General features: G+C 43.4%; 1 protein-coding gene across 1 annotated transcript in view; it reads right to left on the reverse strand.

The window, feature by feature from the left end:
* The window catches only part of LOC116971642 (glutamyl aminopeptidase), a 74990-nt gene that overhangs the window by 32834 nt on the left and 16586 nt on the right, over positions 1-25570 (reverse strand). Inside the window, exons 2-6 of the mRNA XM_033018855.1 lie at positions 10347-10488; positions 9908-10036; positions 8404-8524; positions 3898-4052; positions 2535-2648 (exon numbers count right to left, since the gene is read on the reverse strand). Of these exons, the coding sequence (XP_032874746.1) occupies positions 2535-2648; positions 3898-4052; positions 8404-8524; positions 9908-10036; positions 10347-10488 (661 nt within the window). The remainder of the gene's footprint in view (positions 1-2534; positions 2649-3897; positions 4053-8403; positions 8525-9907; positions 10037-10346; positions 10489-25570) is intronic.

Genomic DNA, 25570 nt, shown 5'->3' on the forward strand with positions numbered 1-25570 from the left:
TGCTGCTCCTCCAATTTGCATTTCAATTGTACTGATATTCACTGCACCTTTTTGATGTAAATAAGCTAAACAACTTTCTTTTTTATTTGATAATAATTTTTTTCCCAAAGATATACTTTATCCACAAAATATACACAAATATGGCACAACAAACCAGTTTCAGAACAAGTTGTTTGATTTATATTATGTCTGTATGTCATCAATTTTCCTTTACCTACACTACCTGAGCAGAAAATCTGAGGGTTTTTTGTTACATTGTTTTCCAACCCCTTATTGTACAGAATGATAGGGCCTGAAGTTATGGCTTTTTCCAGTGGTGTCTTTGTGCTGCACTAATATTCAGTACTTTACCCAGGGATTTCGGGACCTTGGAATGTGCCAGCCTGCAACATCTGGTTGTCAACAATTCCTTGCACAAGAAAGACAGTGACTTTTCAGGAGTCCTTAGCAGCCGCTCTTCTCACAGTAGTTGGTGTTAATGTCAGTGATCATCCCTTGTGACTAAGCAGTGATACTCAACTACCCATGATGAACCTTGTCAAAGACCTCTGCACCATTTCCAGACTTTCTTGGCAAATACATCTTCCAGAAAGAGATGAATGGCAATATCAGTATCACCTAAGCCACCTTGGCGATGGTGTGTGGAGGTGCTGAGACCTTGGCCGTGCATTAAACAAAATGGTACTCTCCTCCGCCTAGCGGATCTGGTCCTTACCCTCAACAACTTTTCATTTGACTCCTCCCATTTCCTCCAAATCCAAGACGTAGCTATGGGCACATGCATGGGCCCCAGCTATGCCTGCCTCTTTGTAGGGTACGTCAGGCAATCCTTGTTCGAGGAGTACCGTGGCCCTATCCCCAAACTCTACCTCTGCTACATCGAAGATTGCATTGGTGCTACCTCCTGCACCCTTGCAGAGCTCACTGACTTCATTCATTGCACCACTAACTTCCATCCGGCATTCAAATTTACCTGGAACATTTCCGACATCTCCCTACCATTCCTTGACCTCACTATCTCCATCGCAGGTGACAGACTACTGACCGACATCTACTATAAACCCACTGACTCCCGTGGCTATCTGGATTACACTTCTTCCCACCCTGCTTCCTGTAAGGACTCTATCCCCTACTCCAATTTCTCCGTCTACGCCGAATCTGCTCCCAGGAGGTGTTCCACACCGGAGCATCGGAGATGTCCTCATTCTTTATGGAACAGGGGTTCCCCTCTTTGACTATAGATGAGGCTCTCACCAGGGTTTCTTCTATACCCCGTGACTCTGCTTTCACTCCCCATCCCCCCACTCGTAACAAGGGCAGAGTCCCCCTTGTCCTCACCTTCCACCCTACCAGCCGTCACATACAACAGATAATCCTCCGCCATTTTCGCAACCTCCAATGGGATCCCATCACTGGCCACATCTTCCCATCTCCTCCCCTTTCGGCTTTCCGCAGAGACCGCTCCCTCGTCCCTTCCCACCCAAACTACCCCCTCCCCTGGTACTTTCCCTTGCAACCGCAGGAAATGCTACACTTGTCGCTTTACCTTCCCCTTTTACTCCATCCAAGGATCTAAAGTCTTTCCAGGTGCGGCAGAGGTTTACCTGAACCTCATCCCTCATCTATTGCATCTGCTGCTCTAGGTGTCCGCTTCTCTACATCGGTGAGACCAAGCGTAGACTTGGCGATCGCTTCGCCTAACACCTCCGCTCAGTTCGCAATAACCAACCCGATCTCCCGATGGCTCAGGGTGGGAAGAACTCCCCCTCCCATTCTGAATCCGACTTTTCTGTCCTGGGCCTCCTCCATGGCCAGAGTGAGCACTACCGTAAATTGGAGGAGCAGCACCTCATATTTCGCTTAGGTAGTTTACACCCCATCGGTATGAACATTGATTTCCCCAATTTCAGGTAGTCCTTGCTTTCTCCCTCTTTCCCCTCCCCTTCCCAGCTCTCCCACAGCCCACTGTCTCCACCTCTTCCTGTCTTCTTCCCACCCCTCCCACCCCCACATCAGTCTGGGGAAGGGTCTCGACCCGAAACATCACCTATTCCTTCGCTCCATAGATGCTGCCTCACCCGCTGAGTTTCTCCAGTATTTTTATCTACCTTCGATTTTTCCAGCATCGGCAGCTCCTTCTTACACCTTTACAGACAACATCCATTTTTGATCTCAACCTAAAATAAAAGCAGGCTTGGGTGGCAGCTACAGTGCAGGAATGGATTATGGGTCGTAACAGTGCAATTTCCATAAGCAAGAGGGAGTACCTCTTTGAGACTCCTACCTTCTGCCTCACCTTGGCCACCAAATTTAATCAACCCTAACTTCTCATCCAACTACCATGGAGGTCTTCAATCACTCTCTTCACAGTGAGAGAACTCTTTGTTAACTCCTTGCACAAACAAATTTTGACTGGGTTAACACATCACTGACACTCCCATTAAATGAGTGGGAGCAGGAATTATCACAGAGCGTGTGTTAAGCATTTTATCCCACAATGTGATTTCAGAACCTATTTGAAAAAAATAACTTACCATTAACCAATCAGGCATAGCTGAATTCACTCCAATATACTCGAAATAACTAGCAAATCCTTCATTCAGCCACAAATCATCCCACCAATCCATTGTGACAAGGTTTCCAAACCACTGCAAATACAAATACACATGCTGTTAAGATGTGACTGAGTTTAGTTTCAATATATTTGGTTTCAGTAATTCTGAACCATTTTTGTGCCTCATTTCTCCATCTGATAGCCCTCAACATTTTTTAATAATGACATGACATGTATTTTTCATTGAAGTTACAAATCTTCTTATCGAGTCCACATCACAAGATTAGAAATTGTTCAGCCAGAGCTGAACACACTTCTCAGCATCTGCATACAATGGCGTCTTGCACTTCTTGTGCGTGGTGCTGGAAAGATTGGGGGAAACAGGGCTTTGACGTCAACTCTCTTTCCTTGACCCAAAATTACAAATAGAAATGTAGAAAAAAGTCCCCTTCATTACTATTTTTCATAATGTTAATTTGATTGGAATACTTTTCTTTTGCTATTTCTGCATCATTTTTGTTGTAAATAAGCACGATTACGTATAAATCATGTTGATTAATAAAATACAAGTAGATCAAACGATCTTTTAAAATTTAACGCCGGTTGCTCTGTATTTCTGATTGTTTTGAATCACTTTGAATCACTTCCCTCTGGAAGGCGACTCCGGACTGTCAAAGCTGCCACAGCCAGACATAAAAAACAGCTTTTTGGTAGTAGCTCTACCCAATAACCAAAAATCTGTAGCCTCTTGCTCTGGTATGTTATGTAATTCACATGTTTAATTGATAATGTTTTATTATTAATTTTTATCTGTCATTCCTAACTGTCACTGTATGTCATGTTGTCACTTGTAGGCGGAGCACCAAGGCAAATTCCTTGTATGACAATACTTGGCCAATAAACTTATTCATTCATTGTGGTTTCCACATTATATACTCAGATTGTCCGTTTCTAAAACCTGCTCAAACACCTCAGTCTCAGAAGTTTCTTACAGTACATCATCTCAAAAGTTTGAGATTATGTCTGTCTTAAAGATTTTTATCGAATGAATATTTGGATCCATCAGTTTTGTTACTGGTTAATTGATTTATGCTTTATAACTCTGAAATCATGGCAGTTCCCATTAACTGCACCTTAATTTGGTGTTAGTATTCTCAACCAGTGGGGACATACCAATTCCAGACTCACCACTAAATAGGTGAGGCAAACATGCCAGGTTACAGAAGACATTTACGACAAAGCATAAGTTTTAAGAAAGATTTCACTATCTGCAGCTGTTTATAGATTCATGACATGCAAAAGTTGAACGTTACTGGAAAATGAAAGTTGCATTCTAACTGTACCTGATGAACAAGTTCATGGGCAATAACTGAAGCAACCCGTTGCTGATTGTAGGAGGAAGATTCCTTAGCATCAAATAGCAGGTTCGTCTCTCGGTAGGTGATCAGGCCCCAGTTTTCCATTGCACCCGTCCCAAAGTCAGGGATAGCAATCATATCTACATTGAGAAAGTGTCAAAACGCATATGTGACAAAATGTATAAGCTACATTTATTTCATCTTGAGTGTAAAATATATATAAATAATTGTGAAGGCCCACAAAAATGAGCCAAATGCTCAAAAGGGTCCCAGGACATTATAGTGGGAGTGGTGAGGTTTTGCTGGGTTCAGCTGATTAGCATTTGCAACAAGTGGGTCGGAGCTGTGCGTACATCCTAAGTGTCAGAAAATAACATTCCAGCACCAAAATACATTAAAAAAAATAAGTCCAATATTTGAGAATGTTTTTGCATATTTTCACACGTTAACCTATGGCCACTCCAAACTCCAGCAAGCAAAAAGTTCATTTTATTTTTATCAATATACAGCAACGAGCGACAGGAGATTCTGATATCTGGGATATGAAAACATGGTGCCATGAAAACAATATCCATTTTTAAATTGTAACAGACTGCTTAATGTTTTTATAGCAGCCGATGTACATATAGTATCGTACATTGTGTATGCAAGCAAAGAATCTCACTGTGCTTAGTCACATGTGGCAATAAAGTATTCCTATTCCTATTGAAATATGGACAGAATTCTGGCAAAATAAAATTAATTTTTTACCTGTTCCCCAGGCAACATACATGATCTCTATTAAGAAGTCAATGTTATCTCAGATGAGAGGGCAGCCTACTTCACCAAGAAACAAGTTAAGAAATCTGAAAAACAATTCTGATTTGGGGATAGCTATGCTATATTATTGTCCTATAAAGATCTTGGGCTTTCCTTTATAATTTGTGATGGTAAATAACAATAGTATTTACAAATTCTCTAAACAGAGTAAAAGTTGTTAATATTTATTTCACTATGATAGCAGTATAAGATATATAGCATGTTAAGAAATGGCTCAGAAAATATCACCCAAAAATTAGTGCTAATTTTAAGAAACCTATGCAACCGTAGTGGTTATTTAAACTGAATGAATAATTACAATTTAACCAAAGGCTTTAACCTAGTTATGAACTTGCTTCACCAGTTAGAATTAGTTAGCTCAGCTGTTCTGGGAATCAACCCTGAGCCTAAATTTACAGAGGGCAATAGCTAGTGATCATGGAAGACTAATGGAGAAATCTATGTATTTTTCATATGGTGCTCATAAATTTATATTTGCAGCAAGCAAAGAGTTCATTTTATTTTTATCAATATACAGCAACGGGCGACAGGAGATTCTAATATCTGGGATATCAAAATGGGCAACACATTAAGTGGACCAGACATTCCTTTCCAAAGAATTCATAAGTTATAGGAGCAGAATTAGGCCATTTGGCCCCTCCAGCCTATTCCATCATTCAATCATGGCTGATCTATCTTTCCCTCTCAACTCCACTCTCCTGCCTTCTCCCCATAACTTTTAAGAATTTTAACCAAATAGATTTCTGCTTTATGTGATAAAAAGATAAGGAAGGAACATTCAAGGATCAATTAACACTGTGAATTTCAACGACTTTCCAATAGTGTTCTTTATAAAGATGTTATGAAAATCCTAAGCTTTGAATGTTCCACTCCAAACTCTCCCTGTGCATCTCAATCCTGCGTTGATCTCCATTGTGACAGATAGTTGGCTCAAAATCATCAGTTGAAAATGTTATGATTATTGCAAACTATTCATCTTTATATTTATAATCTGTGACCGACCAACTAGAGAGCGGTCGGTCCTGACCTCCCATCCACCTCATTGGAGACCCTCGCGCCATCTTTAATCGGGCTTGACCTTACGCTAAACGTTATTCCCTTTATCCTGTATCTGTACACTGTGGGTTGCTCGATTGTGATCATGTCCAGTCTTCCCGCACAAGGAAGCTTTTCACTGTACCTCGCTACACGGGACAGCACACTACACTCTCTCTCCCCCTTCTCCCTCGCCTCCTCTCTCCCCCTCTCCCTTCCTCTCCCTCTCTCTCTCCCCCCTTCCTTCTCCCCCCTTCCTTCTCTTTCTCTCTCTCCCTCTTTCTCTCCCTCTACTCCTCTCCCTCTCTTTCTCTCCCTCTATCTCTTTCTCTCTCCCCCTCTCTCTCTCTCCCCCTCTCTCTCCCTCACCCTCTCTCTCTCTCTCTCTCTCCCCCCTTTTCCCTCTCCCTCCACCCTTCCTCCCTCTCTCTCTCTCTCTCACTCTCTCTCTCTCTCCACCTCTCTCTCTCCCCACTTCCTCCCTCTCTCTCTCTCCCTCTCTCTCTCTCCCCCTCTCTCCCCCTCTCTCTCCCATCAGAACTGCCCCCTCCATCGACTCCTCTAAGTCAAGACTAGAAGCTTATCTCGACTCCCAAGCCTTTCCTGACGTCCACTGAGCTAGGGCTATATATATAGACTAGACCGAGTGCAGACCCGTTGGGTCTGTTTCCCCAACGCACTTGTTCCCTATGGGAATGGTAAAAGGAGTTAAAATGGTTAGAAACCAGGAAATCTAGTTGGGTTTGGTGGACCAAGAGCAAGTGTGCGGCGAAACCATTGCTGAATCTATGTCTGGTGTTGTTGATGTCAAGTAGGCCACATCAGTAACTCTGGGTGCAGTGGATGTGCTTAGAGTGGTGCATGCAAACTTTGTCTCACTTGGAAGGACAGCTGGGGTCCCTGGATGGATGTGAGGGAGGAAGTCTAGGGACATGTGTGAGATCTCCTGTGGTTGCAGGGGAATGCATCTGGGAAGGTGATGGTCTGGGTGGGAAGGGATGAGAGAGGCAAGGACTGCAGAGGGAGCGGTCTCTATATAATGCAGAATTGAATTGAATTTCGGTCTGAATGAAATTTCGTTGCCATGCAGTCATACATATAATAAAAAAAGACAAAAACACACAATAAACACAAATTTAACATCCACCACAGTGCGTTCACCAGGCACCTCCTCACTGTGATAGAAGGCAAAAGTCTTAAGTCTTTGTCTCTTCCCTCCTTGTTCTCCCTCTGCTCCGTGGTGGGGATGGGAAAAGGGTGGGGGGTGGGAAGTTGTGACCGGTGGTATGGACACGTTGGAGGTGGCGGACATGTTGGAGAATGGTGCAATGGACGCGGAGGCTGCTGGGGTGAATGGTGGGGCTTTGGGGAACTCTTTCCTTGTTCCGTCTAGGGGATGGTGGAGCAGGGGTAGTACTCTGGGACATAAAGTAGATGCTGTGAGGGATCAGTGCAAAACTGTGTTTAGAAAGAGATATCCTAAAATGGAAAACCTAATCTTGAAAGCAGATGAGGCGGAGATGGAGACATTTAGCGTTGAGGACAGTGTTTTTGCAAGAGGCAGGGTGGGAGGGGGTGTTGTTCAGGTAAACGTGGGAAACAGCGGGTTTGTATTAGACGTCAGTTAATAGTTTGTCCCCTGTAATGATGACAGAGCAATCAAGAAAGGGGAGGGAGGTGTCAGAGATCGTCCAAGTGAATTTGTGAGTAGGAATTTAGTGGTAACATTAATGAAATCAGTGAGGAAAGACACAAAATTCCGGTGTAACTCAGCGAGACAGGCAGCACCTGTGGAGAGAAGGAATGGGTGACGTTTTTGGTCGAGACACTCCTTCAGACTTCAGATGGAAGAAGGGTCTCGACGCAAAATGTCACTCATTCCTTCTCTCCAGAGTTGCTGCCTGTCCCGCTGTTACTCCAGCATGTTGCGTCTATCTTCGTTTTAAACCAGCATCTGCAGTTCCTTCCTACATAATGAAACGAGTGAGTTCTGCACAGGTTCATGAAGCAGTTGTTGATGTAATGGGAAAAAGAGTTGGAAGATGGTGCTAGTGTACGTTTAGAACGAGGATTGTTCAACATGGCCAACAAAAAAGCAGGCAGACACAGAGAGTGCCCCTGACTACACTATACAACCCAATGGAAGGAACATGAAATCCTCCAATTTTAGGTAACTTAAAATAACCCACCTCTCTTTCCCCGATCTCTCTTCCCTGTCCCCCACCTGGACACATACCCATTTCCCCTGTTCCCCCTCCCCTCCCACCTACATTCCTTCCCCTGGCATCACAATTTGCAATTCAACTAGCAACTCCAGTTCCTTGTTCCTAATAGTTCCACCTGCTCACACTATCTTTCAAGATTGTATATATAGATATGAAAATAAAACAAAACAACAGTAATAAGATGGCTGGAATTAAAAAGATCCTAAAAAAGTAATTGTAATTGGTGACAGATGTGGTAGCTTGGTTATCCAAGCCCTCTGATGGAGACAACTCAAGAAGGAACTGCAGATGCTGGAAAATCAAGGGTAGACAAAAGTGCTGGAGAAACTCATGTCTTTCATTTTGTTTCATGGTCGAGCTGCAACTATATAACCATTCGTAATAAAACAGAGAAAAATCACACAGGCATTACCTAGTTTAGGTAGAGAATAATTAAAATTAAAATACGTTTCATAGTAGTCAAATATTAATTTTGTGGTATTTGCTGCAAACTCTGCTGTATGGCGTTGTTTAGGTTGAACATAGATTCTAAGCTGAAAAATGTAAAACAAAGGGATATTAAACAAATATAACAAAACACAATTCAATTTATTCTGAATGAAAATCTTACATCATTGAATACAGATTGCTTTTATCATTCTACTAAATTTCCTCTCCTTCTCGTGAATCTTTTTGGTCACTCTAAGGTCAACTCACAACTGCTAGATGCCTTCTGACATCTCACCCAATTTGCCACAAAGCCTGTAGGCCAGTAAAGTGAGTTCAGGAAGATTAATCTACCACGGTAGCAACAAAGCTATGTTTGAACTCAACACTGATCAGCATCAAATGCGTATGCAGTGTCTTGGCAGCTTATCTCTTCCCTAACTTCCAAGCATTGCTACATTTGTATCTCCCTAACTGCTTATGCCATCTAAAGGGCCTGTCCAGCTTGGACGACCTAATCCACGAGTTTAGAAGACCCTAGATGAGTTGAAAAATATGTCAAGGTCGTGTTGACTCGCCGAAGTAAAAGACCTCATATGACCTCCTACGGCTATGTCCACGACTTCCTACGACTATGTCTACGACCTCCTTCGACTCCCCTCGACCTCAGTCTTCCACACCTAAGACCAACTACGACTAGCTACAAGTGGAAAATGATCACATGATAAAATGATGTCACGTTTGCATTTTTTTCTCGGGCCAGTTACCGACCTACGACTATCTACGACTACCATCACAACCTACCTGCGACCTACCTACGAGTAAAAAGTATCAATTTTTCCATGCCGCCTTTTTTTTACTTGTGGACATTTTTTATCAGGCTGGAAAAAACGCCGCAACCTACTTGGGGCCACGAGTACGCGGAGACCACTCACGAGCATGAGGAAGAGTTACGAAGACCACCTACAACCTCCTATGACCTCGTGGTGATCATTCTGCGAGTATGAGTCAAGGGCAAACACGGCAGAAGTCGCCAATTAGGTCGTGAAAGTGGGACAGGGGCTTAACTCCATTCAGGCAGAAGACAAACTTGTAACCTTTCGTATGCATATGATTGAGCTTTGCTTATCTTTGGAGAGCCACTCATTAGGTAGACTAACAAATTTGCTCTCCAAGCATGAAGTCTGCTTGGGCATCTTCAACCCATCATTCCTGGCACTTTATCAATGAAAATCATCTTAAACTGCGCCGTTACCCATACAACATGATCACACATGGTCAGCATTAACTCCAATTACTGTTACTGCAACCTTAATACAAGACAGGTCATCACTGACAAGTTTTCAGTGAGCTACTTTGCACTGGCTGCAATGCAAAGTCTACAAACTCTCTGTGATGCTGGAAAGTATAAGGGCCACTCTTACTTTGCAAGTCAGTATACACTTAGCAATAAAAAGACTACCTTACACTCAAGCTATTAAATTACTTACAGGGATTCCTCGCGATGATTTTTTTTCTATGTAATCAAATTGATGAACAGCAAAACAAACCAAGTATGTACTCATTGGAACAGATTTTTGGAATGTAGTTTTTTTCAGGTCACCAACCGGTTCTTCTTTCTGCAAAATGTATTAAAGATTCATTAAATCTATTTCTATTACACCATCGACACAAATGTCCCATTCCTTTCAGTGTGTTTATTGCATTTCATATCGGTACTTGTCCATCTCCATAAGATAGTGCAGGTGATAAAGTTACAAGTACTAAGATGTCATGATTTGCTAGTTACCAATGTTTCCAAATCAAGAATCTATGAGTTCCCAAACCTTCCACTCCACCGTCCCTACATTAACCATTCTGCAAACTGCTTCAGCGTCTGGCGGCCCGTTGACAGGGCCAACTTTAAGTTTGGAGTGCTATAGTAATTACCTCAACAGGCATGTTTGAAAGCACTTTATACGGCGGCCTGTGTATTAAAGAGATGGTGTATGTTGCTTTCTTATTGGGTTCATCGAAACATGGAAATGTTTTCCGTGCATCTGTTGGTTCATGGTCAGTAGCCGCAATGCTCCTGTTGGTGCAAGAACATGGTCTTATGGATAGTTAAACACAAATGGCAAACATCTGCAGAACTATCCAAAGTAACAAAATCACTGGCAATCTATTTTCCACCAACTTTTCTTCTGATCGTCAACACAAAACACAGGCCATGAGGAAAAATGAGAAGAAATCTCCAATAAAATGTAAATCCCTTCTACCTCCTGTACTAAATGTCTCTGTAGATAACCAACCTCCCACTGTGCACAAAATACATCATATATATTATGAACGTAGCAAATACATGTTCCTCCCTAAATATTATGCATATTAAGTACTTTAACTGTTGAAATAATTGAACCAATTGTAATAGAACATAAAACTGTACAATTATTATCACAGACAAACTTTGGGACAGAGATTACAATTTTAATACAAACATCTCTTTACCCAATAATTAAAAATCATATTTATTTCATTTTACTAATGGTTCTCTTGTGTCTCTTATAACAGTGCTTATGGATGAGGGAGATGTATTTATTTCGCTTTCTCCAATATATTCTGTGAAACGAAGAATTTATTTAATTTAAAGAAAGATTTAGTTTAGTTTAGAGAGAGTGCAGAAATAGGCCTTTCGGCCCACCGAGTCCATGCCGACCAGCGATCCCCACACATTAACACAAGTCTACACACACTAGGGACAATTTACACTTATACCGAGTGTACAAACCCAAGCCAATTAACCTGCATACCTGTACGTCTTTGAAGTGTTGGAGGAAAGCGAAGATCTCGAAGAAAACCCACGCGGTCACGGGGAGAACGTACAAACTCTATACAAACAGCACCCACAGTCGAGATCGAACCTGGGTCTCTGGTGGTGCAAGCATTGTAAGGCAGCAACTCTACCGCTGTGCCACCGTGCTGCCCCTCAGAAGTTTACTCAGAAGTTAATTGAATCTAAAAATTATAGAAGGTGATCTCTCGTTTGATCTGTTACTTTAATTCTAATTTTGCTAATCCCAATCAGGGCACACAATTTACGCGTCTCAAAAATAACAATATTCTTTATTATAATATCACATTTTCAGGTCTGGTTATTTAGAAGCAAACACAAAAGCTCAGAATCTGTCGTGAAAAATATTGGGGTCCTCTAGCAGTGGACACAGGGTGTTACAGTATACTTTCAGGGTGCACTCCAAGTGGATATAGTCTTGTCACTATAAAATTGGGCTGTTGTGCCGGTAGGTGCAAGTCTGTCACTGAATACCTTGAGTATGGAATTAAAGAGCTAAGATCTGTCATTGCATGGCTCTGGACTAAAGTATCAATGGCTCACAAGGATGAGGCAAGTGGACCAGTACATGAAAGTGTGAGTATTTAGTGAAGTACATCAAAATAAAGCTTGTTTTCTGCGTGGCCCTTGGAATTATTTTTTATTGTAAATCCTATCATTACCGGAAAAATGATGTGTACTACACGAAAAGATACATCACCATAGCATAAAATGTAGCAATCACTGAAATATTGAACTCACTTTCATGGATAGAAACATATAGGATTATACGGTCAGTCCACGTCTTTATTTATCTCTAAGAATGTTCTGTATGGTGTAGCCATTGAGAGATAAGATTAGACCAATAAAATATTTATTTACGTCACTGGCCTCATGAGATTACTGGGGTCAACCCAAAGTGCTAGGTTGATACAGATTCACAAATGCAAAAAATCTACTTGAAGCAGGGATAAATTAATTTCCATCATTCACTTTTATTTCGTATGTTTTTATTTGATTGTGTTTTTAATTGTAATTCTGTCGTTACGGCCTTCAAGCTTCTGTATTGCTTATAGATAACAGATTATTGTTACCAGAGAAAGGAGAAAGATACCTATTATGTTTACTGCAACAAGATGAAAGATTCAATTGTACATCCCATTTGGAGTTATTGACCAAACAATGATAAGATTATGAAGGGATAATTTAATTGGCCAAACTCCATTGTGATAAATTGTAAATTATTGGATCAAAATCTTGTTCTCATTCAGGTTTCTGCTCTCCAGCAGATTGTAATATGATTTTTTTTAATTTATGATTCAGATCTGAGCGGATTATTACATTTTTTAAAATTATGTAGCCAATATAGCCATTATTAACCAAAATATTTTTACCAAATTCAATTTCAGTTTTATAACCATAACATATTATATTGAAAACATACATTAATGGTTGGATGAAAATGTAAATGGTCGAATTAGTAAGTTTGCAGATGCCGCAAAAATTGGTGTAGTTGTGAATAGTGAGGAAGGTTGTCTAAGGAAACAACTGGATATCGATCCGATGGAAGAATGGCCAAATATATAATAATAATAATAATAATAATAATAATAATAATAATACATTTTATTTATGGGCGCCTTTCAAGAGGCTCAAGGACACCTTACAAAAATTTAGCACGTAGAGTAAAAACATGTAAGGGGAATGAAATAAATAGTAGAGACATGACTAGTACACAAAGTAAAGACAGAATACAATTCAAAACACAATATGAGGCAATTAATGCACAGATGAAAAGGGAGGGGGACGTGGGGCTAAGGATAGGAAGAGGTGAAGAGATGGGTCTTGAAGCGGGACTGGAAGATGGTGAGGGACACGGAATTGCGGATCAGTTGGGGGAGGGAGTTCCAGAGCCTGGGAGCTGCCCTGGAGAAGGCTCTGTCCCCAAAACTGCGGAGGTTGGACTTGTGGATGGAGAGGAGACCGGCTGATGTGGATCTGAGGGACCGTGAGGGTTGGTAGGGGGAGAGGAGGTCAGTGAGATATGGGGGGGGCCAGATGGTGGAGGGCTTTGTAGGTGAGGATCAGGATTTTGTAGGTGATCTGGTGGGAGATGGGAAGCCAGTGAAGTTGTTTGATGACTGGAGTGATGTGATGCCAAATATATGGCAGATGGATTCTAATCTTGGCATTTTTGTAGGTCAAATGCAAGAGGACAGTAGGCAGTAAATGTCAGGACACATAGGAGTTTTGCGACACAGGGGGAACGTGAGGTGCAAGTCCATGGCTTTCTGACAATGCCAACACAAAGTGGATATGATGGTAAAGAAGGCACAGTCTTCATTTGTCAGACATTGAGTATAAATGTTGGGAAGTCATATTTGCAGGTGTATAATACTTTGGTAAAGCAACATTTGGAGTATTGTAATCACCACACATTAGGAAGTATAAAGAGGCTTTGGAGAAGAGGTGAAGCAGACGCGGTCTGGACTGAGCATTGGAGGCAGAAGGGGACCTGATAGAAGTTTATAAAATTATGAGATGAATAGATAGGGTAAACAGTCAGACTCTTTTTCCCCATGGTGAAAATGTTAATACTTGAATGCATAGATTTATGGTCAGAGGAAGATAGAAATTTAAAGGCAATGTGAGAGGCGAGATTATATTTTACGGACTGGTAGGTGCATGAGCATGCTGCTGGAGAGGTGATGGAGACAGATACTATTGCAATGTTTAAGAGGCATTTAAACAAACACATGAAAAGGCAGAAGGGTTTAGCTTAGTTTGGCATCATGGTCGGTGCAAAAGTGATCCCTCGCTGTAGTCTATATTTTATGTTCTATAATTATTAATCAGAGAATAGTGTAACGTTGAACTCATCTGTTGATACAATATGTACAACCTCTGCACAGCCATATATCTCAAAACTGATGCAACGAGAAAGATGCTTCAATTAATCAAAATCCAGTCATCCATTAATAAACTCATTTTAATACATCTGAATCTGTCGACACAGCTTTGCAATCAGTTAAATAAAATGAATGTCAAGTTGGAGCAAATTACTTTGATGGAAATATATTAATATTATGCCTCAACATTTAGAAATGTAGATATCGTTGGTTACCCTTGGCCATAGTAATTTTGTAACATATGGAAATAATACTCAAAAAGTTTCATTTCCCAACACAAAATAGTTAGTATTTGGTTGGATTCCAAAATAGGCAACTCTAGATGATAATAAACTGCCTCAATACCACTTTCAATTCATTATACAGTACTTCCTTGTGTGTTCTACATGGTAATCTTTTCCCTGACAGACATTGGAATGGAGTGTCACTTTCAGAGGCATATGTCTAATGTTACCTACCCAAGGTAGCCAAGTGAATGTAATTAGGACCTCACTCCTGAGGATGTTGGCCTTACAGTATTAGTACTAGTTTGCTCATCCTGCTAGTGGATCTGGAGGACTTTGTGTAAACGGTGTTCGTGATTTCTCACCAGAGGTATATGTTGTGGATAGTTCATGTGGCGGCGTTGCCTTGCAGCTGTGGCTCCCCTGAACTCCATTTGTCTTTTCTTTTTTTGTTTTCTTTTGTCCCGTTGTTACAGTTTATTTAGTTGTGTATGTGTGGGGGGTGGGTGAAACATGTTTTTGACTCTTCCTTCAGAGGAGAAGCGACCTTTCTTGCCGTATCCCCCGTCTCCGTCTGCGCTGAGGCCTATCGCGGAGCTGGCGGCCTCCAACTGGGACCGACCTCGAGGTTCTAGAGGCAGAGCCAGCCAGGACTTACCAACGCAAGGCTGGCCAACTTCGGGGCTGTGGTGGCGTTGCGTCCCAACTTCCGACCCGACTTTGGAGCCTCGGAGGCTCGGCCGTGGGCCAGTAGACAACATCGTCGGGAGCTCGCAGGTCACAGGTTGGTGACCTGTTTTTCCGGAGCTCCCGCAACAACAGCTTCGTCCGCTGGACTGGAGGGCGGCAGCTTCGGCAGCTTTGACTGCCTCGGGGCACGGAGTTTGAACCGGCCCGTTTGCAGAGCTCAGATTCAGCCGCGGGACTTGCTTACCATCAACCGGCGGGGTCACAACATCGGAGGCCTGGATTGCCTCAGCGCAGAGGGAGAGCAAGGAGGGAAGAGACAATGACTTTGGGACTTTTTGCCTTCCATCACTGTGGTGGATGTTAAACTGTGTTGAGTGTGTGTTTTGTTATTTATTCTATGTTATGACTGCAGGCTAAACCATTTCGTTGCACTGAAATGCGATGACAATAAAATTGAATCTAATCTAATCTAATGTGTCAGAAATTCTTAAGGGTGCAAGGATCACTGCTTTTTAGTTTAGTTGAGTTTAGTTTAGTTTAGTTTAAAGATACAGCGCGGAAACAGGCCCTTCGGCCCGCCGAGTCTCCACCGATCAGCGATTCCCGCACATTAACACTATCCTACACACACTAGGGACAATGTACACTTATATCAAGCCAATTAACTTACAAACCTGTACGTCTTTGGAGTGTGGGAGGAAACCGAAGATCTCGGAGAAAACCCACGCGGTCATGGGGAGAACAAAACAGACAGCAGCCATAGTCGGAATCGAACCTATGTCTACTGCCGTGCCACCATGCCGCTCTGCTGCTCAATAGACCATGACCTTTGCATGAGGGTCTTGATCTTTAAACACCCTTTTCCTCAGTGAGCCAAAGCCAGTCCTGATGCACTGAAGGTTGTGGTGAATTGGCAAACAGTGACCAGGAATTGGCAAACAGAAGTAGTCAACATTTACAAGATTCGTGGCTGTGGATTTGTGACTGTAATTTATCACTGCCAACATCTTAAATTTCAGCACAGATACCTTTTGCACCAAAGGCCTGTTGTTTATCACTTTTTCAGATACAGACCATTTTTAAAAGGCTGAAGAAGGGTATCGACCCAGAAAGTCCACCATTCCTTCTCTCCAGAATTGCTGCCTGTCCCGCTGAGTTACTCCAGCATGTTGTGTCTATCTTCTACTTCTTTAAGGCCACAGCCCAGTAGAAGCTTGACAAAGGAATGTTAGCCTATAGTGCCACCTGCTGTTCCAATACAAACGTTCCTATACCGTTGACTACAGGGGGCCTCATCAGTTTCAATGCCAGCAGGTTAATTACTTGTTCTTCAGGGAAACACGCCAAGCATAAAACTCATTAAATAGAATGTACCATAAAACAGTTTAGTCTAATGTTACCCCACACATCGTGATTCCATTAATGCAGCATGTGCTTTGTACCAACAAAAGAAATAAGCTTGGGTCAAGAGGACAAGGTAGTTCATGTCACAAAATAGTTTCTTCCATTCCATTTCTTTAGACTGGAGATCAGAAACCACAGCATAATAATCCAAGTATTTTGTAATGCTTCTTGGTTGTATCTGCAGATTTCATGTTGGAAAACAAAGTAAAGCTAATAGCACTCATTGTTGGAGTTCAGACCACAACCTTCAATCTCACAAGCAATTTTAATCAGAGCCATCTGGAAGTTACTGGCGGCAGCACCTTCAACAACTTCCAAAATGGACTCACCGTTACATAGAGTGATTTGGGGACCGTTCCACCAAGTACCCTCAAAAGGCACAATGGATTTCTAACTTCCTGCCATTAAAAAATATTTTTTTATAAATATGGGATTTTGTTCTGTGTAGGAAGGAACTGCAGATGCTGGTTTAAGCTGAAAATCGACACAAAAAGCTGGAATAACTCAGCGGGTCGGACAGCATCTCTGGAATTGACAACGTTTAGGCTCGAGACCCTTCTTCAGACTCTAGACAATAGACAATAGGTGAACGAGTAGACCATTCTTGGTTCTTGGTTTCTTGGTCCTCCAAAATATTCCAAATGGAATTTAAACTTGAGGTGGTGAAGGGAGGGCAAAGCCAGAAAGGGTTATTGGGAAGAAAGAGCTACTTTAAATTTAGTTGCATCTAGTTGGGTAACTATAGTTGGGTGGAGCCCATCGAGCCAAAACCGCCATTACATAGAAACATAGAAAAAACATAGAAAATAGGTGCAGGAGGAGGCCATTCGGCCCTTCGAACCAGCACCGCCATTCATTGTGATCATGGCTGATCGTCCCCAATCAATAACCCGTGCCTGCCTTCTCCCCATATCCCTTGACTCCACTAGCCCCATAGAGCTCTATCTAACTCTCTCTTAAATCCATCCAGTGACTTGGCCTCCACTGCCCTCTGTGGCAGGGAATTCCATAAATTCACAACTCTCTGGGTGAAAAAGTTTTTCCTCACCTCAGTCTTAAATGACCTCCCCTTTATTCTAAGACTGTGGCCCCTGGTTCTGGACTCGCCCAACATTGGGAACATTTTTCCTGCATCTAGCTTGTCCAATCTTTTTATAATTTTATATGTTTCAATAAGATCCACTCTCATGCTTCTAAATTCTAGAGTATACAAGCCCAGCTGCTTCATTCTATCCACAGATGACAGTCCCACCATCCCAGGAATTAACCTTGTGGAGTTTACACTCCAGCCACTACCTCTAACCATTGTATTTAAAAGTATGATCAGCTGCTACAAATATTTATTTTGCTGATATATTTACAGAGATTTTAGGTTGGACAAAGCAAACTGTCCAATGTTTCCAGAGCGTACAAATGTAGAGCCAATCTAGATCAATTGGTCTGCTGTAGCGATGGTCCACAGCTTGGACATCCCAGCCGTCCATATCACCAGCAATCTAACCTGATCCCTTAGCATTGATCCTGATTCCTTCACAATCTGGGATCCTGGTTAAGCTGAAGTGAATGGTGAATTGAAATGAATAAAGAAGACATTCACACCGAGGAAAACGTTTTGGGTGGTGGGGGTCAAGCACACTGGCTGCAGGATATCACTGCAGGAGTTCCACAGCTCAGGTCTGACCATCTTCACCTGCTCCATCCACAACATTTCCATCCAGCATAAGGTCAGAATTATGGATATTTGTTGACAATCATACAAGGTCCCACTCCGTTCATGGCTCTTCTGCAAATGAAGCAGCCCATGCCAGCAGGGCCTAGATAATATTCAGGAATGGCTGCTAGTTAATTAACAGTTAACATTTGCACTATGCATGTCCCAGGCATTGACCATCTCTAGTAAGAAGGTTTCCAAACACCTTCCCTTGAGATTCAATAGCATCATATCCTAGTGAGCCAGCACCAATCGCAATGCAATTGGACCAGTCACATAAGTATTATGCCTACAAGAGCAGTCAGGGGGCTGGTTATCCTGGGGCATGCGACTCACATCCCAGATGTTCAACAGCTTCCCCAACAGCTGCAAAGTATAAATCAAGTGAGTGAATTAATTATTTCCACTTATCTTGATGAGTGAAGTTCCAACCTTGCTCAAGGAGTACCCAACTTGGTTGCCCAATTGTTCCGTCCCCTTTCCACCATCCTCAACACCCGTTTCCATCACTGTTGCACAGTGCATTGCATTTATAAAAAGTACGGCAATTATTTACTTAAGGGCTTGTCCCACTTTCACGACCTAATTCACGACCTCTGCCGAGTTTGCCCTTGACTCATACTCGTAGCATGGTCGTCACGAGGTCGTAGGAGGTCGTAGGCAGGTCGTAGGCAGGTCATAGGCAAGTCGTAGGTAGGTCGTAGGTAGGTCGTAGGTAGGTTGTGATGCTAGTTGTAGGTACTCGTGGCATCAAGTAGGCCGGGGCGTTTTTCTAGCCTGATGAAAAATGTCCATGAGTAAAAAAGGTTGTGAATTTGGTCGTGAAAGTGGGACAGGCCCTTTAGGCTACTCAGATAGCACCTACCAAACACATGACTTCTTCGACGAAAGACAAGGGCAGCAGGCCCTCCGTGTGCAGATTGCCCTCTGAACCCGCACACCATGCTGACTTTGAAGAATATCACTGGTCCCTCACTATCACAGAAACGAAATTCCAGAACTTCGACTCATGCATTTCTCAGCACATGCCCTCTCAATGGCACTGTAAGAGGACTTTTACCAGAAGGGCTGTAGTTAATTAATGCCTCTGTCCCACTTAGGAAACCTGAACGGAAACCCCTGGAGACTTTGCGCCCCACCCAAGGTTTCCGTGCGGTTCCCGGAGGTTGCAGGTGGTTGCCGGAGGTTGCAGGTAGTGGAAGCAGGTAGGGAGACTGACAAAAACCTCCGAGAACCGCACGGAAACCTTGGGTGGGGCGCAAAGTCTCCAGGGGTTTCCGTTCAGGTTTCCTAAGTGGGACAAGGGCATAAGAATCCAGCTCCACACCACCTTTTCAAGGTTAATTAGGGATTAACCTCGGAGGAGTTTCTGTAGTCAGAGGGTGGTGAATCTGTGGAATTCTTTGCCACAGAAGGCTGTGGAGGCAAAGTCAGTGGATGTATTTAAGGCAGAGATAGATGCAGATTCTTGATTCGTACGCGTGTCAGGGGAAATAGGGAGAAGGCAGGAGAATGAGGTTAGGAGGGAGCTAGATCGGCCATGAATGGCCTAATTCTGCTATACTTTATGACATTTCTTATGACAACAAATGCTGGCCTCATCAGGCAAGATCTACAATTAAAATAAATAATAAATGTACACAAAACATAGATATATAAATAAATAAGCAAAGAAACAAAATCATTGCCACTATCCCAGAGCAGTTCCTCGGGAGTCGAGGAAATGTGCAGGAGGACAGATCACTGGAGTGTGGTTTTCACCACTGATATCCAGAGCCATCCTACATGGCAGCTGTGATCTCACATAACAGATGCCCGGCATTCCAATAAATGGACGACTCAGATATTGAATGACTTCTGTCTGTGCTGCACTGGAAGCTAAGGACTTGGCAATAAAGTACAGTATTATGAATAGGATTCAAGTGCCAAATGGAGCTGGCCACTGTTCCCACTCTGCAAAGGATGAGCTGCTAATCCTCGGCAGAAGTTTGTACGACTTTGCTGTTGGATTTCCAATTGTTCCTTGATGTGGCAAGCATACTTTCTAGTTTGCTGTTAATGACCCAAGCGTTTCTCTGTCTGCCCAGTCCGCCACGTGATCCCCTAGCTGCTAAAAACACAAAACCAGTGGCGGACTGGGTCTAAAAATATTGGTTGCCAGGAGACAAAGGGGGCCCACCTACAACTACAATGCTATCATTTAACAGTGGCCCACTTGCCATCACTTGCTATCACTTCATCAGGGGCCCACTTGCCATCGGGCAAGCTGACACCCTGGCCAGTACGCCACTGCACAAAACCCCCTTCCCATTCCCACATTGACCTTTCTGTCCTGGGCCTCCTCCACCTTCAGAGTGAGGCCAAATGTAAACTGGAGGAACAGTACCTCATATTTCGCTTGGGCAGAGTACAACCTAGTGGTATAAATATTGACTTCTCTCACTTCAAGTAACCCTTGCTTTCCCTCTCTCTCCATCCCTCCCCCACACTAGTTCTCCAACCAGTTTCACTGTCCTCCTGATTAATTTTACTGCATGTAGGGCCTGTCCCACTTGGCCGTCATTTACGCCACAGGCCGGTAACGGCTGACGCGTGACAGTCGCGCGCGTCGTCACCCGTCATCATGTGCCTTCAAATCTTTTATCTGCTCTGCAAGTAGAATTAGTCAGCGTATTGATATCATTTGTTAAGTGAAACATTGATAAAATCACTGTTTGCTGGAAAGATTCATTTACTTTTAAACTTTCTGAAATACTCCCAACAATACTCCCAACTCCCAACAAACACAAAATGGTATTCCATTATAGCAGTTTGAGGGTTTGAACCCAGCTTTAAGAATTAGTTTGCACATTTTTTTTAAATGTTGTTAGTAAAATTATTGGTGGTTATTTAAAAAAAACTAATTTGGGTACTAGTGTTTTTTTAGGATATAAAATCTGCAATCCTTACCTGGATGTTGATTTTTGAAACATCCTCAACAAAGGATGTTTCAAAAATACTTATTAAGGTGTTACTCTGAAGGTATTACTCTGAAAGCATTGATGCTTATGGCGTAATTATTTTCTCATTGTGGCCGACTGCCTGTGGGTGGCACGCGGTGGTGCATGGTTGCGCACGGTGACGTAATCATGCGTCACCACACGCTGCATGTACGAGGTCAGGACGCCTGCCTGCGATGCAATACGCCCGCGTGCTTTCGCGATACATCACGCCGGAGGTGCGCAAAGATTTTGTGCCCAACAAAATCCCGGAGCGCCGCGCGATACCGCACGCAATTCCATACCCCACACGCTACCCGTGCGTCTCAACGCGACAACGAGGTCGCGTAAAAGGCGCGCAAATGACGGCCAAGTGGGACAGGCCCTTCTATGCTTCGTTGTTACCTTCCACAGCCAACAATGAACCATTCTGCATTTCATTGAACATCGTTTGCTTTGATCTGTCGTTTTCACATCTGGCCTTTCATATCTCTAGTTCCCATCTTCCCTGACTCAGTCTGAAGAAGGGCCTTGACCCGAAACATCATCCATTCCTTCTCTCCAGAAATGTTGCCTACCCCTTTAGGTTTCTCCAGCATTTTGGGTCTATCTTGATTGTAAACCAGCATCTGCAGTTCCTTCCTACACAGTACTATACCCTTGTGCTATACAGTGATGGGCCTGTGCCTAACACTCCATATCTAGTGTTTATACAGTAATAGACCTGTGCCATCAAACACTGCACACCTCTGACCTGATCTGCATGCAAGCCGGAAGATTGAATGTAGCCTAAAGGGCCTGTCCCACTCGGGTGTCATTTGCGCATCATTTACTCGACATCCTAAAAATTGGTTGGTGTGTGGTGGCGCGTGCATTGGGCGTGGTGAGGCGTGGTGACGTATGCAGTGACGCGCGGTAAGGTGCGTCACCCCAGGATTTTGTGATGCTCAAAATCCTTGCGCGCCACCTGCGTGACATATCCCTTGTACACGCTGACATACTGAAGGCATACGCTGACGTACTGACGGCGTACGTGTAGTGCGTGGTGACGCATGGTTACGCACGGTGACGCACGAACATTGCCTATGCTAATTTATTATGCGTCACCGTGCGTCAACGTCCGTAACCATGCGCCGCCCGTACGCCGTTGGCACGATATTTGCACGTCATTTGAGTGCCGCACCATGTGACCACCCGGGTATAAAGCGCGAGTAGTTTTGAAAAAGTTTTACTGGGAAAATCGTTGCGACGGAGATCGGACTAAGTACGAACGACATCGCAAATGGCTCCCAAAAGAAGCAGGGCCCTCAAGAGCACTTGGCGCCCGACCGTCGTACTGCTAGACGATTTTCACGTGACTGTCGTGTGTCAGTCACTACCGGCCTGTCATGTAAATGATGCGCAAATGATGCCCAAGTGGGACAGGCCCAATGAGGTCTCAGGTTCCTGTGTATTTCCAGGATCCAGGATGTCACGGACAGAGTGCAGAAAATCCTCAAGGGCGAAGGTGAACATCCGGAAGTGGTAGTGCATGTCGGCACAAACGATGTCGGAAAGAAGGGGATGAATATTCTGCAGCATGACTTTAGAGAGCTCGGAAAAATGCTGAAAAGCAGGACCTCCAGGGTTGTTATCTCCGGTTTGCTTCCAGTTCCTCGTGCTGGCGAGAGCAGGAACAGGGAGATACGGGACCTGAACGTGTGGCTGAGGAACTGGTGCACGGGGCAGGGATTTAGATTCTTAGATCACTGGGATCTGTTTTGGGGTAAGGGGGAACTGTACAAAAGGGATGGATTGCATCTTAACAGGTGTGGGACCAGCATTCTGGCAGGCAGGTTTGCCACTGCTACACGGGTGGTTTTAAACTGAATAAGGGGGGTGGGGTGTCGAATGGGCTAGTGGAGGATGGAGTTAAAGGGAAAGGGTTTCTTAAATGTGTGAGCGTAGAGACAGAGGGGTGTAAAATGAGGGTAGAAGCAATAGGTAGCAAGGTGAAAAGTAAAAGTGGCAGGCCGGAAAATCCAGGGCAAAAATCAAAAAGGGCCACTTTACAACATAATTGTATAAGGGGTAAGAGTGTTGTAAAAACAAGCCTGAAGGCTTTGTGTCTCAATGCAAGGAGCATTCGTAATAAGGTGGATGAGTTGAATGTGCAGATAGCTATTAATGACTATGATATAGTTGGGATCACGGAGACATGGCTCCAGGGTGACCAAGGCTGGGAGCTGAACATCCAGGGATATTCAATATTCAGGAGGGATAGAGAGAAAGGAAAAGGAGGTGGGGTAGCGTTGCTGATTAGAGAGGAGATTAACGCAATGGAAAGGAAGGACATTAGTTTGCAGGATGTGGAATCGGTATGGGTAGAGCTGCGAAACACTAAGGGGCAGAAAACGCTGGTGAGTGTTGTGTACAGGCCACCTAACAGTAGTAGTGAAGTTGGAGATGGTATCAAACAGGAAATTAGAAATGCGTGCGACAAAGGCAAAACCGTTATAATGGGTGACTTCAATCTACATATAGATTGGGTGAATCAAATTGGCAGGGGTGCTGAGGAAGAGGATTTTTTGGAATGTATGCGGGATAGTTATCTAAATCAACATGTAGAGGAACCAACGAGAGAGCAGGCTATTTTAGACTGGGTATTGAGTAATGAGGAAGGGTTAGTTAGCAGTCTTGTTGTACGTGCCCCCTTGGGCAAGAGTGACCATAATATGGTTGAGTTCTTCATTAGGATGGAGAGTGACATTGTTAATTCAGAAACAATGGTTCTGAACTTAAAGAAAGGTAACTTTGAGGGTATGAGACGTGAATTGGCCAAGATTGACTGGCAATTAATTCTAAAAGGGTTGACGGTGGATATGCAATGGAAGACATTTAAAGACTGCATGGATGAACTACAAAAATTGTTCATCCCAGTTTGGCAAAAGAATAAATCAGGGAAGGTAGTGCATCCGTGGATAACAAGGGAAATCAGGGATAGTATCAAAGCGAAGGATGATGCGTACAAATTAGCCAGAAAAAGCAGCATACCGGAGGACTGGGAGAAATTCAGAGACCAGCAGAGGAGGACAAAGGGCTTAATTAGGAAAGGAAAAATAGATTATGAAAGAAAACTGGCAGGGAACATAAAAACTGACTGCAAATGTTTTTATAGATATGTGAAAAGAAAGAGATTAGTTAAAACAAATGTAGGTCCCTTGCAGTCAGAAACAGGTGAGTTGATCATGGGGAACAAGGATATGGCGGACCAATTGAATAACTACTTTGGTTCCGTCTTCACTAAGGAAGACATAAATAATCTGCCGGAAATAGCAGGGGACCGCGGGTCAAAGGAGTTGGAGGAATTGAGTGAAATCCAGGTTAGCCGGGTAGTGGTGTTGGGTAAATTAAATGGATTAAAGGCCGATAAATCCCCAGGGCCAGATAGGCTGCATCCCAGAGTACTTAAGGAAGTAGCTCCAGAAATAGTGGATGCGGAAGATTGCTCCCGATGTTGGGGAAGTCCAGGACAAGGGGTCACAGCTTAAGGATAAGGGGGAAATCCTTTAAAACCGAGATGAGAAGAACTTTTTTCACACAGAAAGTGGTGAATCTCTGGAACTCCCTGCCACAGAGGGTAGTCGAGGCCAGTTCATTGGCTATATTTAAGAGGGAGTTAGATGTGGCCCTTGTGGCTAAGGGGATCAGAGGGTATGGAGAGAAGGCAGGTACGGGATACTGAGTTGGATGATCAGCCATGATCATATTGAATGGCGGTGCAGGCTCGAAGGGCCGAATGGCCTACTCCTGCACCTAATTTCTATGTTTCTATGTAATCTTTCAAAACTCTTTAGATTCTGGAGTAGTTCCTGAGGATTGGCGGGTAGCAAACGTAACCCCACTTTTTAAGAAGGGAGGGAGAGAGAAAACGGGGAATTACAGACCAGTTAGTCTAACATCGGTAGTGGGGAAACTGCTAGAGTCAGTTATTAAAGATGGGATAGCAGCACATTTGGAAAGTGGTGAAATCATTGGACAAAGTCAGCATGGATTTACAAAAGGTAAATCATGTCTGACGAATCTTATAGAATTTTTCGAGGATGTAACTAGTAGCGTGGATAGGGGAGAACCAGTGGATGTGGTGTATCTGGACTTCCAGAAGGCTTTCGACAAGGTCCCACATAAGAGATTAGTTTACAAACTTAAAGCACACGGCATTGGGGGTTCAGTATTGATGTGGATAGAGAACTGGCTGGCAAACAGGAAGCAAAGAGTAGGAGTAAACGGGTCCTTTTCACAATGGCGGGCAGTGACTAGTGGGGTACCGCAAGGCTCAGTGCTGGGACCCCAGCTATTTACAATATATATTAATGATCTGGATGAGGGAATTGAAGGCAATATCTCCAAGTTTGCGGATGACACTAAGCTGGGGGGCAGTGTTAGCTG

The sequence above is a fragment of the Amblyraja radiata genome, chromosome 1 (assembly GCF_010909765.2).
Source record: "Amblyraja radiata isolate CabotCenter1 chromosome 1, sAmbRad1.1.pri, whole genome shotgun sequence".
In the NCBI taxonomy this organism is placed as follows: Eukaryota; Metazoa; Chordata; class Chondrichthyes; order Rajiformes; family Rajidae; genus Amblyraja; species Amblyraja radiata.